The 14,408-nt window shown below is 37.3% G+C and overlaps 1 protein-coding gene across 1 annotated transcript in view; it reads left to right on the top strand.

The window, feature by feature from the left end:
- POU6F2 (POU class 6 homeobox 2) overlaps positions 1–14,408 on the top strand; it is a 316,318-nt gene that overhangs the window by 260,379 nt on the left and 41,531 nt on the right. Inside the window, exon 6 of the mRNA XM_009641557.2 lies at positions 211–339. Coding sequence (XP_009639852.2) covers positions 211–339 — 129 coding nt within the window. The remainder of the gene's footprint in view (positions 1–210; positions 340–14,408) is intronic.

Raw genomic sequence — 14,408 nt, 5'->3', positions numbered from 1 at the left:
TAATATGGAATTTCCTCTGGCTTTTTAAAAATAATTCATTGTCAAAGACACCAAAGCCTCAGAAATAACAGCCTCTCAAAACTAGTCAAGCTCTTGGAGTAGACAGTTTTTTACCCACGTTAGCACCGTCACTTTTATGTTATCCAGTTAGCACTCTGTGTTTCTGTGTTTTTCAGGGTTTTTACCGTGATCTTTTCTTTCTTTTTTCAGCTGGTTAATAATCCGCCGGCTGCAGCTGCAGCAGCCATGGGCTCAATAGCAAGCTCCCAGGCCTTTGGCAATGCCCTCTCCAGTCTTCAGGGGGTCACAGGTCAACTCGTCACTAATGCACAAGGACAGGTGAGTAGAAGATGGAGCAAACAGTGAATTCTGATGGCAGGCTGATCTTGGGACAAAAATGAGTTCCGCTTGTATGACAGCAATTTAAAAGTGCACATATTGAAGATAAATAAATATTGATTTGCCAGACAAAGTAAGAAATGGAAAGTCTGAGAACAGGTAGGAAGTTAGGAGCTGTTAGAAAGTGTTTTCAAGCCAGAAAAAAAGCTTAGGGTTTGTTTTATTTTAATTCAGCCTTTTGAAAAAGATCACAATAGTGCAATAATATGGTATTTTAAAAGTCCAGCAACCCTGTGATTCTAAACAAACATACCAGCTGTCTTCTTCCACTTATATATGCCTACTAACAGACAACTGTATTAAAGTGCTACTGTACTATTAAGACTACACTTTTTTGCAAATTGTGGCATTTCTGTATTACTTAATTTCTAAAAAGGTATTAAATCTTTTAAGTGAAGGAACACAACTTAAGTTGTAATGGGACAGATTTAACTGTGTGGCTTACTCTTTTGCTGATTAACTAAGTTAAGCAATTTGCAGTGAATCTGCCAGTCTGTAATGCAAATTTGGGAGAAACCTTTTCTTTAAAGCAAATTTTCCAAACAGAAACTTAAACAATGTTTATGGTGTGCCTAAGAGAGAAATTGTGCATTATCTGCATTTGGGAGCTGTTTATTTGTTGCAAACTATTTCAGTTTCAGTCTGAATATGATGTAGAAAGGTCTGCATCTGAATCCATATATATATAAATAATTCCATTGATGTAGCATGCTTAAGTAGCTTTCAGATTGTGGCCACTGTCATTCTTTATTGCATTTACTAGGACTAAAATTAACACAACTACTTGCTTCACATAAAGTCACTGCAATAAATCTGTCCATTTAACTTATGACTGGACCTGGTAGCTGAGTAATTTGAATGTCATTATTCTAAATGCTACAAATGGGGTGATATCCACAGTGCTTATGTGGATGTTAGGCCCTGGTAAACATTTATTGGAATGATGCAGCTTGGATGATATGTGAATCTAAAGTTTAGTTTCTACTCTTTCTGTTTACTATGGGGAAGAAAAAAAAAAACATGAAGAACAGTTTTTTTCCGGGTAATTTTCTATCACCATGTTATTTAACTGGAACAGGACTGACATTTTTTATTTTGGCCCATTAAAAACCAAGAGACAACACTTTATAGGAGCCCCCTCCCCTTTTTTTTTTACCATAACACATAAACAAAGATGCATCCTGAGCTTCACTATCACCATCCAAGTCCCAGAAAAAAAAATGCTGACCTTGTTATATTTACTGGGTGGGTGCAGAATTGTTCCATCACTACCCCGAGGGTTGAACGATGGAGCTTGTCAAAGTGAGGCCTTATCTAATGAATCATCTTATCGCAGGTGCACACCACACATATTAAAGGAGGATTGTATGAACAATGTGCCCTCTACAATAACCTTTCAATGTCTACTTTAACCCTTGTTTCAATCCCTTTTCATCAAAGGATCATTTTATGCAGCCAGCTTTAAATGGAGGCTCTCAAAAGCCTATTAAGATTTCTGGAGGGATGGGGTATTGGTTTGGAAGAAAAGTTGGTTATAATACCTATAACTCATAGTCAGATCAGCTCCAACCTAGAAGCCTGCTTGTTTCTATCTGTGCTCCAGAAATGGTTCACCATCGCCACTCACATGAGGCACATGGCACCAAAGATGTTCATTCTAAGAGCTGAAGATATAAACCCAGACTAGTTTTTCAATAATTTTCCCTTTACACATTCTCCACAGAAAACTTAAGTGCAGCCATTCATTGTCTGTTTAAAGAAAATACTACTGTGAAGGTATTGCTGAATGAAACTATAGATTCCTTCAGGCTGAGTCTTGTTTATTCCACACATAATGTAAAGTCCAATAATTCCACAGGTTGCAGAGAAAGAGAAGAGAAAAGAAGAATCTTCCCTATTGTTGGATAAAATTACAGAATCTATCTGTTTGCCTAGCTCTTTTAAATAAGGGCTGCCTTTTTATTACTTGTTTTTACAAATGTTCCTTGGTTTATAGTCAGCACTGCAGACCTCACCACAATATAGATAAATATTGATAAGAAGTGTGTAATATAACACCCATTTTTATAATATTCAGCATAAACCCATATTGCTTAGAGCATACTTCTGAAGCTATCTGTCTACAAAACAGGACTATTCAGTGTAATTAAACTACATTCTGGAAATTAAATTACATTCACTTGCAAATTAATAAAATTACAGCAACTAAACAAGAAGTGGAAGGTATGTTTCTTCAAAATTGGGAGCGTAAGTGAATAGTAATTTGGGATACTCCATTTCTGAATGGTCTGCTTGGACTCGTTAAGGAGACAGATTTCCATCATATGTTAAGAATCTGCCCTTTAAAAATTGCCCCTTTCAAAGAATCACACGTGTGACGCTCAAGATTCATTCCTGCAAATATGAGGCTGAATGACTTACCAGACTGTATGTGCAATCTTTGTAATTATACACTGCTTCTGTTATAGAAATTCAGGACTTGTAAATGTACATCTGTCTAGCTGAGTATATGGTGATCAGTAATTCCTGGAGACATCGAGCTGTGGGTCAAATCCAAGATCCTATGGCAAATTTAGGGAAATATCTTTTAAATGACATATGGCATGGCCTTAATTCCCAATAGTTTAGGAGTTCTTACAATCACAGTAAAAAATTATATGTATTAACAGTCATTTATATAGCGTATTTGTTATAAATTTAATTATTGAATTCACAATTACGGTATGGTAATTTTTTTTTTTTTTTTTTTTTTGCTTTGCTTTGGATGGCAATATGAACTGAAGTACCAGACCCCACCAAGACCACTGTAGCAAAGAGATCGAATCCATTGGAATAATATGACTAGATCACCTGACTAATTTGGTATAGTACAGGTAGAGGATTCTAAATCAAATTCTCATTTTCAGAGGCATATTATGAGGAGCTATTGGCCCATGTAACGCTGCTTACATTCTGTTTGCCCTCAGCACTTTCCAGAAAGCATTTGCAGGACTGGGCTTTCGTATCTTAAATTTGAAGTCCAGGGTAGCAGAATTGCTAGATTCTACCCTTGTCAATAGATACACTGATTTCAAGGAGAAGCTGTCTACCTGCTCAACTTCAGTCTGCCCTTATAGTAGGATCCTAGTGCCATTGCTGCACTTGGATTCTTCAGAGATATAGCAACCATGCATTTCTTTTTCACTCTGTTATTGCAAATGAAAGAAAATACTGGGAGTTTGTACTATTAAGTACATGAAATGTGTATTTTGGCTGTTTTCTTAATCTTTGTAAGGAGATGAACCACAGAAATATGGAAGCAAGGTTGATGCTTCTGGTTTCCATAAGTTCCACCTCCAAGCCAGTTTCCTACTTGGCTAAAACATAGTGCTTAATTGTCAGCAGTTGCATTCATTTAAGTCCTTTGACTTCAACAGGATCAAACACAATTTAACTATGGGTGCTGAGTAACTTTAATTTCTTTTTTGGAAAGACAAAGTTGTCTAATAGGAGAAAAATTTAGCAACTGCAAAATAAGATATTATGAAGTAGCTTGATAAGAGTTGGCATTATGAACTGTCTCATGGTTAAAGAGGGCAATAAATTCTATTTCCTGGTAGGCTGCTAGGAAAACCTAAGTAAGTGTGGTGTAATTGTACAGTACATACTTTAACAGAACAGTGAATTTAATTGGGATGGCATCTGTATAATCTAAGAATGTCCTTGGAGGAACTTGGGCTTCATTGTGCCCATGCCTTGGTCTTTAGATGCGAAAACCTTCTGTATATGAAAAACCTTGAGCACAGCTACACCCTGGCAATTAACAAAAAATAACTAATTTTTGAGAGTTGTAATCCACAAGTAGCTCAGGAAACTAAATAGAAAGAGGGGCATTGTTGATCCGATTAGATAATAGGAGTACTTTGGTTCTCATTATTCTGATGAGAGGGTACACGTTTGGTCTTTAAGCTTCTTGATGGTAAATGGTGCTAATGAGGCCTGATGGATTCCTTGCTCCTAACAAGCCTCTCAGCAGTGCAAGTGATTACAATGGAGATAGATTTGATGGGATGCACTCCCTTTTGTAGTGTCTCAGCTGCTGACACTCTGCGACATAATCAGGTCACAGAGCCGGTCACAGCCATCAGCAAAAGCCATAGCTCTATCCCTCATTATTAAAGTGCATTATTCAGTTCCAGGCCTTCACAATACTGCCAAAGGCCTTTTTTTGTCTTCTTTTTTGTTAAGCATCAGTTCTCAAATACAAGGGTTAATAAAATCATCAGCTAAAGAACTAGTAAATTAAAGAAATGGAAATAAAGCGCTCCCTTTCAAATTCGTTGAAGGATCACAATTAAATAAGCAGGGAATTTCTCATCACCACACAGTGTACAGTACAATGTAATATGTCATGTGCAATAAAAACAGGGGATAGGATTTTAAAAAATAGCATTGTCCTTGTTGTGGACTGGCTTATAAAGCGCTGAGGTATCTTTCATTCAGAAGGGAATTTCTGTCCTCCCAACTCTTACATATGTACATGGAGATACTATTTTCACCATTTTTCTCTAACTACTTTTTTTCTGGCGTGGTAAGAATTACTTACAAACTGAGTTTATAATTTTAAGTGTAGCAGCTGTCTTGTCTTAGTTATAGTGGCCAAGGCCACAGTCTGGAAAATATATGATAGCCCATTGTGCTAGAACCATTCTGTTCCCATAGACAAGGCCATTGCCTTCTTTTGGAGGGTGAGCTAATTTCAAAATTGTGTGGAAAAAAGGTGATTGTAGCATTTTCTTTCTATTCTGATTATATTCAGTTGGGGCTGTCTCCCCTCCAAGAGAAAATACACTTTTTAAGTCTAAGGTAGACTTTAATGCAGTTTAGTTAAACAAATGAGAAAGAAATGAGTAGAGAACCCAATTTTATTATTTATTTGTTTATTAGCTTTTTGTTTCAATTCCATTTCAGCTGACTATGAGCGGGTTTCAGCTAAATAAAAATAAGATATTCTAATATTGAAATGTATACCTTTACAGGGCTTTACACTGTTTCTGTTAAATCACTGAAGTACATTTTCAGTGACAATAATATGATTTTGTGTATAGATACAACCAAAGGGACTAATACATTGCTTTTTTTTTTCCTATCTTGTTCAACTCTACAATTGTTCCTCCTTTTTCTTGCTAGTAGATTATGCTATGATGAGCAAATGAGTATGTATATGCAGTTCTCTTTCAGTTCTCTTGAACCACAAATGCAAGAATACTCTTGACAGGTACAGGTCAAAGTACAAAGTTAGCATTGTCAAATTAGTAGTCATCTCCAAGAAGATAAGTAGACTGGCATGTGACCTAGGTTTTTCTTAACACTAACTAATAAAAATGGCTGCTATCAATGGGAATGCAAGGTGAGCCTCCTCATGGGACTTAAAAGGAGGATGTTGGTCATTTGTTGGGTTTGTCGGGAGGGTTTTTTAACTCTCCCAGCAGTTCTAGGAGGCCCGAAGCCAAGTAATGTGCAACACGCCTCAAAGTCCTTCTGAATATGTGCAAATCATATTGTTCTCCAGGTGTGTGATGCCCATTAGCCTTTTCTCTTAACAATTGTTATCATTGCTACATCTGTTTCAGCTGTGCAGCTCTAATTCATGATAACCACTGATGTTTTAGCCCTCACAGTATCTAACAGTGTTCACAAAAGTCTAAACAATAATTGCTTAAACAGTGGCTACTAACAATGTCTTTCCAGGGCTAAGACTGACAGAAATCTGAGTTGGGGGTATCAGAATGGTATATATTAAGGAAATTTCATGTCCAGCCTGAGATAAAAAAAGAGGCGCATTTTGAGGGAGAGGCTAGAGGGAGGGTTGGTAACAATCAAATAATACTGGCATTCAAGGACATTCCTTGGAAAACCCTTTGCCAGGAGAATCTGTTTTGACAGACCTTCATATTAATATATTGAATTTCTGCTGGGTGGAGTCTGACTCTCTATTCCCCCTCTCAAAGTTACAGCCGGCTGAATACATGTATTTCTGCTGTTTGCAGGACGAAAAGGGCACATATTATGAGAAAAGGTCAGTTGTAAGGGAAGATTTTTTTTTCCATTGGTTTCCTCTCCACACAGCTAAACATAGAGGAGGTTATTTGTTTAATTACTTCCCATGTGAATTTGAATCAAAAGACAAATAATTCTTTTAACATACTTCTGCTGACTGTGTCTTTTTTTTTTTACTGTATTATTTATCTAACCTCAATTTTAGCCACAGTCGCATAAATGTAAAAATGTCTGGATCAAACTCTCAGGTCATGGAAATTGGTAGTTTCATTGAAATGTACAAGGGCAGAGAGTGAGGCTAATTATACCAAAACAAGATTTAATATTCCCAAAAAACTACCAGGACAAGAGCAGGTATGTTAAATAATATTTGTTGTGAATAGGAGCTGCAAGGGGAACACTGTTATTTGAGAAAAGTGTGGAAATTTTCCTTGCTACAAAACACATACTGGAGCCATACTGGATCACAACTGAAGTCTCCAACCAGATACCAGGGAAAGGATAATTGTGCATTGAAATCTCTTTCATCTTGAAAATGATCAGCAGCTATCCAGAAAGGTTTCCAAAATTTATTGCATCTAGCTTACAACAAATCTTACTTTGAGCTTCACACTCCAGATTTGTAGCCTCTTGCCTGGATCTCTGCCAAAGTACTGTATCTCTGACGCAGATTTTTTTGGAGGCGCCCAAGTCTTACTTTCAAAAGTAACTTATATACCTGTAAGAGCCTGAGTTTCCTTCAGTGTTACAAGTCTTAGTGCTTGAAGGCATGTCTGTGCACGGTAATGGAGCATTGCTAGCAAACTCCAAGAGCCGATATATTTATGTGTCTCAGACAGTGCCATACTAACACAGATCCCAGAAGTGAAAAACCTTGGTAGTATGGTGTTATGGCTGCACTAATTAATTCTGCTTCTCAACAAGGTGACATACGATCTAGCTCATTAGTTACTAGCTCTGGGGGGTCTTGGTAGCACACCGTATTACGTGGAGTAAATACACTTTGAAGAGAGCCTTGAAAGCCTGAAGCATTTAGGTACTTTTGAAAATGTTATTCTCTAATCTAAATTAATTATTTCAAGTCAGAAATCCAGGACATACCTGTCCTTTTGTCATTGCCTTCTTAATTACTTTTGCATGGAGAAGAAAACCAAACTACCTACTAGTTCACCTTACCTACCATTTTCACAAAAGCTAGCTAGTAACTAAAAGAAGCACCTACCACCCCTATAATCTGTTCATCTTAGCATCATGAGGTGGTTATAAGCATGGCAAATTTTCATTGTTATCACCAGTGACACACATCAAAGTCTATGAAATCTTTCTGCTCTATGGAGGTTCTTACAGTGCCTTCCTTATCATCATATCTTATCACCTTCCATTAACGCATTAGGAAACATGACTAGTGACTGTCACAAATTCGTCTTCCTCCCAGGAGAAGCTTGTAGAATAGAGTCACGTGTTTGATAAGGCCATTTGGTTTTATCTGTCTTTGTTAAGAATTTTTTTGTTTGTTTCACTTTCCTTTTAGGGTTTTATTTTCATCTGGATTTAAAAATCTTCAGGAAGGGGTTTCCTAGAGGTGCATATTGCTTATATTTGCATTAGAGAAAGGCAAATAACAGAAATGTACCTAGATTTTGCAGCAGAATGTGGTAACGCCAAAGGTGATAAACCCAGGAATGTTCCTCAGCTACTGTTTGAATTCGCTCCAAGTCCCTGACCTTATCCTGAAAACAAACTCTCCTGTACACAGAGAAGGTTTGACCATTATTATCCTGGAAGACTACATTTGGCAGTTTTAGCTTTCATCCAGGAGCATCAGGTGGACGTTTAGATTCCTGGGAACCAGACTACAGAACTTGAAGGCAAAGGCAGAAGTTCTTCTTAGTTCACTAAAAATTCTTTAAGATGACATAAACAAAGTGGTAGACAGAGTCACTGCATGTAGATGGTGCCAAGAAATGTGCTTTCTATATTACTTTTGTTTCCCAAGCAGCGTAAGTGTCATGCTCAAAAATATTGCATCACTGCATGCCTTCAGGAGTTGACAAAGTTGAGAACAGTTTGAGGCCACTTCATCGTCCAACCAGAGATGATGAAAATCCTGCTGTATGAGAAATTCACATTAGAATGGAATCCAAGACTATTCTTAATCTGGGATTTCTCCTTTAGACTGTCCAAAGCTTCTTATGAGGGAATGCTCTGCACACTGGAGTACAGGAAGGCTGTAGGTAAGCAGAGGAAATCGTGGACCAAATATGAGAGTTTGTTTGAGTTATCTTTCCTCATCATTTCTGAAAAAAAAAAAAACAAAACCAGATTATAGTTCTTTGTGTAACATGGTGCTTAGTTTTATTTAGATTTGATCTAATGTATCCTGTATATATCAATTCTTTTTTTCCAGTGTCAGAATTTTACTTTCTGCTCAACTGCATTGATAGCAGAAAAAAAGAAAACCAGGAAGGGTTATTTGGGCAAAGGAAGGGGAAAAAAGCCATATCACTCTGTCAAAAGTGGAAGTTATTGTAAAATTATAAATATTTAAGGTCCTTGACTTATTGGTAAAACACTGCTGTTGTTTTGGGAAGGTTTGGAATTTCTTAGAAGTCGTAAGTCTTCATACACAAATGAAGGACATTGTTGGACTGCAGTCTTGACATCTATATGTCAATGTCTTACAGATGCAGGTTAGGAGAGGAAATTTGGGGCTGCCCTATTTGCAGTGCAGTCAGTATTTGTTTTGAAATCTGAAAAGATGAGAAGTCCAGATATTTTAGCAATACCTTGTGAAGATTTTGAAAATGAAAAAATATGTCTTCTCTGAGCAATCTTCACATGAAAAGGAAAAAATTGCAGGAGCACTTGATTAACTATTTGATAGTAAGCCAACAACTGAGTTGTATTCATGTAGCGCTCATAGTGATAACCAGCCAGATGCAGACCCATAAGCTTCTACATGCAGACCCACAAGCTTCCAAGCAGTGCACTGAACAGGAGTTGTCCTGTAAGAGGAAGCTTTCTCTGTCTTCTGGTTTGAATCTAAAGTATTGCAAAGAATTTTGCGTGTCTTTTCCTATGTGTTGCATCTGTGAACAGTGGCAGGGAAAGTTCAAGCAGAAAAAATCACAGCCCTAACCATGAATGGACACTCAATCTATCTTTCTAAAAGTATATCTCAGTTTGTCATTTTTCTTCAGATACTGACAGTGCTAGGCTTCAGCGTGTATGTATGCAAATGACCCAGATATCAAAAAGAAAAAAAGGACTTTGAAATATCTATGCCAATGTTATTAAATATATATGATTTTTAAAGTACCTTTTTCACTTAAACTTCCTTCTTTGCAGATTAATTAAATATTATCTCTAGGATAAGTAGCTCTCATAGAAGATTAATGTATTATTGTCACATAATAATGGAAGAGAATGACAGAATCTCTTTCCTTAAGCACAAAAAAGAATTTATTAATATAAAGAAAACACTCATAGCCCTTGAGCAATTCTGTCTCTGCTTCTTAGAGAACCTTTCCTAATCTCCCCTCATGTCTAGCTGCATGCTAGAGATTCAAGGAAGCAATACATATATCCTGCCAGTTTAAAAATCAATCCACCTTTCAGGAGATAATTTAATATCAAGACATGATGTACCCAATATCCAAATATACATTCATTTTAATGTTTGACGCATCAAATACTCTGACATAGCCAAGTTTCAAAATAAATGGTTTGTTTTAGAGGTTGGATATGTCATATTAGCATCCACCCAGCAGATAAAGAAGTAGATCAGAGAGTGATGAGGACATCAGGGAGACAGTTTAGAGAGAGATGAGAGAGGCCAGGTATGTTAAAAAAAGCTAGCTAGCAAGAAAGAAATTGTATAAATAGGTCATTGCAGCCCAACTGAAAAAAGTTTAATTTTAACTTGTTAGTCATCATCTCCAGAGGCCTAATCCACTCCCTTCATTGCAGGTTGTGGATTAAGCTGAGATATGTCTTATTTGATAGCACAGATAGACAGACAGTCTCAAAGTGAAAAGATGGTATCGGGCTCATGCAGTGCACTAGATTTGAGGGGGAATCATCACCATCTGCCATGCTAAACTTTCCCTCTTCTTTCCTTCTCAATTCTTTTTATTAGCCTTAGCTTGTTTTCACCTGTCCTGGTTTTTGCTCTTTCGGTTCCTTCCATAAGTGGAAGCATAAAACCATGTGGAAACAAGAGTACGGATGAACAGATACCTGGTGCCAATGTTGGTGACAGATCCCCAGACATCCCAAGGTATCCAATTCCCTCATTCCTGTTCTGCTTCCCCTATCTCTACCATTTTCATTTCCTGACAACACCTCTTTGCCACACACTGCATCTGGGATTCGGTTAGTTAAATGTAGGTCTTTAGCCCCATTTTAGATATTGTACAATAGTCCATTAGGCTTCCCATGGCCAATCCAGAAAAATGCTCTTCCCTCTAAGTCTTATTGCCATATCCTGACAAAGTCCTAAAACATTTCAAATAGAGTAAATGTCTACATTTTTTCCAACTGAATTGCTCCCCGCTTACGTGAACATATGCATGTGCATACATATACAGATACACAGCTGAACATACACTTATCTGGACCTTTGTGTTCATCTCCTCAGGAAAGATACAAGTACCCACAGGGCCCCCAATTTAAAAATATTTTAATTACCTCCTTGAGTCACAAGTCTGGGATTTGTTGAATCTTTATTCTGGTGACAAATGAAAATGAACTAAACCTTCTCGTCTTGACATGGGAGATGCCGTGCTTCTCTCTTTTACCTCAATTCTATCTCTAGTATCATGTTAGAAGTGTGTAATCATGCCTGTACACAGACCATAATTGTCTGAAATCTATTAACTGGGGAATAAAACTAGGCCTGTCTTTTTCTAAGGGTTCAATTTCTCACCGAGATACAAGTATTAGTGAATAACTGCAAAGCAGGAGTTAAAGGATACTTTCACTATTAGGAGGTACCATGTGGACTGGTACTATTGGCAGCTCTGCACAGGAGGCCAGAGTGAAGTATTTAAAAGGTCAAGAAAATTGAGGTTTGTTAGCGGAATTGTGTGGGAAAGATTTCCCAACCCCTGCTCACAGGATGGCACAGTCTGCCTGTTTCCTGACATGTCTCTCATGTTGATGAACATCACCTCCACAGCCCTCTCCAAAGTGTTGGGAGGTGACTTCCATATTTAGGTGTTTAAATCACATCTTCTGGAACCTGCACTATAGATCTGTTATTTTAATTGTACAGATACTGATGTGTGCAGTCTTATATGTGCAGTCTCTCACTATTATTATTAGCACCTATAGTGCACCACTCTGTATGTTTAAACCTACATGTTGTTTTTCTGGATATTTATACCCAGGAGTATGTCTCATAACTCTGATACACTGAAATGTCCCAGCTGTCCCACCTACTGTTCAGGTAGAGGCACATGTGGGAGACAGTCACCTATATTTGCTCTCAAGTAGATACAGAAATTTGAAAACAGAAGTTGTTTATGGGCCTTGTTGAAAGATGCTCCTTTAGCTAAAGCAGAAAGTTTAAGAATCTATGGGCACAGAAGGTAGATAAATCATAAGGTCCCCAACTTCAAATGAGAACAGCATGTAATTGGCACTAGTAAAGAACACCACATTCTTCTCTACCACATCAGAGAATTTCTGCCACAACAGCCAAGACAAAAACCTGCCTGGCGACTGTGATTAAATACTTAATGACTGCTGAGAAAAGTTAAGACTTCAATTTTTAAGTTTTCTTCACTAAGGTCCAAAGAGAACAAAACTACCTGATGCTCAGTTTACCAGATACAGAAAGGCAGAGGAAGCCCTGACATGATTCTCATCTATGAAGTCTAAGAGCTGATTAAAAATGTTCTGAAATTGCAATCACAAACTATGTTTATATCAGAGTATAATGGGGTGTTGGAAGGGAGTACAGGACAAAATCTAGACAAGCTTTTGCCAGCTTCTCAGTTAGGGTAATTATTTAAAATATGAATGTTAGACTACTGACCTAGAAATACTGTTAGTAATAGACAGAAGCATTTGCCTGTTCAAATACATACCTTCATGCTTCTGTTATATAAAACAATGAATAGTTAGAGCTTTGTTACATGGAAGTCCTTAACCAACAATGTATTACATCCTGTATTTTGAGAACAAAATGTCACATGTAGGTATGCTACAACAAAAGCCTTTTTTTCTGAGTACAGATGAAAATATATATGTTAAGTATTACTGAGTCGAGCTCAAATTCTCATAACCTGATCCATCAATGAAAAGGGCCCCTCCTAAAACACATTTACTGAGGCAAGTTGTACTCTTAGCTCCCTCTTGCCTTTTATTTCTCCTTAAAATCATATGCAGTGAAAAGAGGGAACAAACATGAACGATGCATGCCTGATTCAGTAAATCACTATGGTCTCTGGCAACAGCACAAATGTAGAAATGTTTAAATCGGCCTCATACTACCCAGAAATGATGCAAAAGGAGCCCTCGAAGAACACAGACTGAGGGGAGATAAATGAGCATCGTGTCAAGAAGGCAATTTCTCACTGAGTTTGCACAGAACATGGAAATTTGACTTTCAAGAGATGGTTAGGGAATCTTTCTAATAAATCTTTAGTCCACAGTCATTGCTGTGTCCTTTTTTTAAACTTACTTTGTAAGAGCTGTGTAAGTTATACCCTCCCCAGTGAAATGTGTCAAGATATTACCAGTCAAGTTGAAGTCATTTAAGTGAATCATCTCTGTCTCCGTGTTTATGTTTGTGATAGACAAGGATGGTCAAACAGGTTTCATTTTGTGCATGTGTTGAACAGCTTTTCAACCAGTGAAATTTTCTCAAAGCCCTGTCTTATTTCAATAGTAACTCACAAAGGAAAAAAAAAAAAAGGAAAGTTGAGCCTCTTCCCTGGAAAGAGCCTCTGATATTTTTTTTTTCCAGTTTTTTTTTTAAATTATTTTATCCTTCTTTCTTGTACAGCTGAGATACTCAGATGGTCAATAAAAAGGCAACTGTTTTCCAAATGACTTAGAAGCTGTAGGTCAATACTAGAATTGACATTGGTCCTCAGCAGAGTCCTGCAACTCTTTAGACTCCTGACTTTGAATTTGTTTTCCCTAATTTTAACCACATGAAAGTTAGCTTAGGCTGCATCAAATCTAAGCTAGTTGCTTAGTGTTCTCTGTCGTCACTGAAAGAAATAGGCAGTCTTGAAGAATAAAGCATCTTGCTGGTCTCAGACATGCATTTCAGGCTGAGATGAATCACCTTGAAGAGATTCCTCACTCTGAACATTAACTAGAGAGAGGTTGAATGGCAGTCTACAACTGGACTTCTAATGTTAGGTGGCTAACATTAAATGACATAAATTCCATCCTTAGAATACCACACCCCAGTTATTTTTAAAGGGACTTGAATCCTTTTGATAATGTTATCCTTAAGCTCCCCATGGCAGTCACAGGAGTTTTAACTCAGATCCTGGTAGCAGCTGATGATGGCCACACAGAACTCAGCACTAGCTAACCTGTCTTATTCTTGGGATGAGTCTAGAAGCACTCTTCAATTTTATTTTTTTTTAAATTGTTCTCCTGTTTTGCTTGCTTGCTGCTTTGTGTTTCCCGAATAAATAGAGAAGTAGCATCCCAGAGACCAAGATAATGGTATCTGTTTGAATTATTTAAAATGTGCTTAACTTTACTGATACTTTAACGAAATGATGGATAGCAATGTGAAGGGAGGTTCTTTATGTTGAGTATCTTCTTTCAAGTAAGATTAAGTATTCCATCTGTAGGGTGTTGATATTTAAAAATCAATTGTACATAAATGGAGACTTCGCATTCTGAGGTTCTTCTGGTTTTAAAAAAAATGTTGAGCCTGTAGTAGTGAGGAAGAAATCTCTCCCTTTGACAGATTGCTTTTTACATTTCTCTGGGCATTT

The sequence above is a fragment of the Egretta garzetta genome, unplaced genomic scaffold (assembly GCF_000687185.1).
Source record: "Egretta garzetta isolate BGI_Z169 unplaced genomic scaffold, ASM68718v1 scaffold127, whole genome shotgun sequence".
Classification (NCBI taxonomy): Eukaryota; Metazoa; Chordata; class Aves; order Pelecaniformes; family Ardeidae; genus Egretta; species Egretta garzetta.
This window is presented reverse-complemented; position numbering and strand designations above follow the sequence as displayed.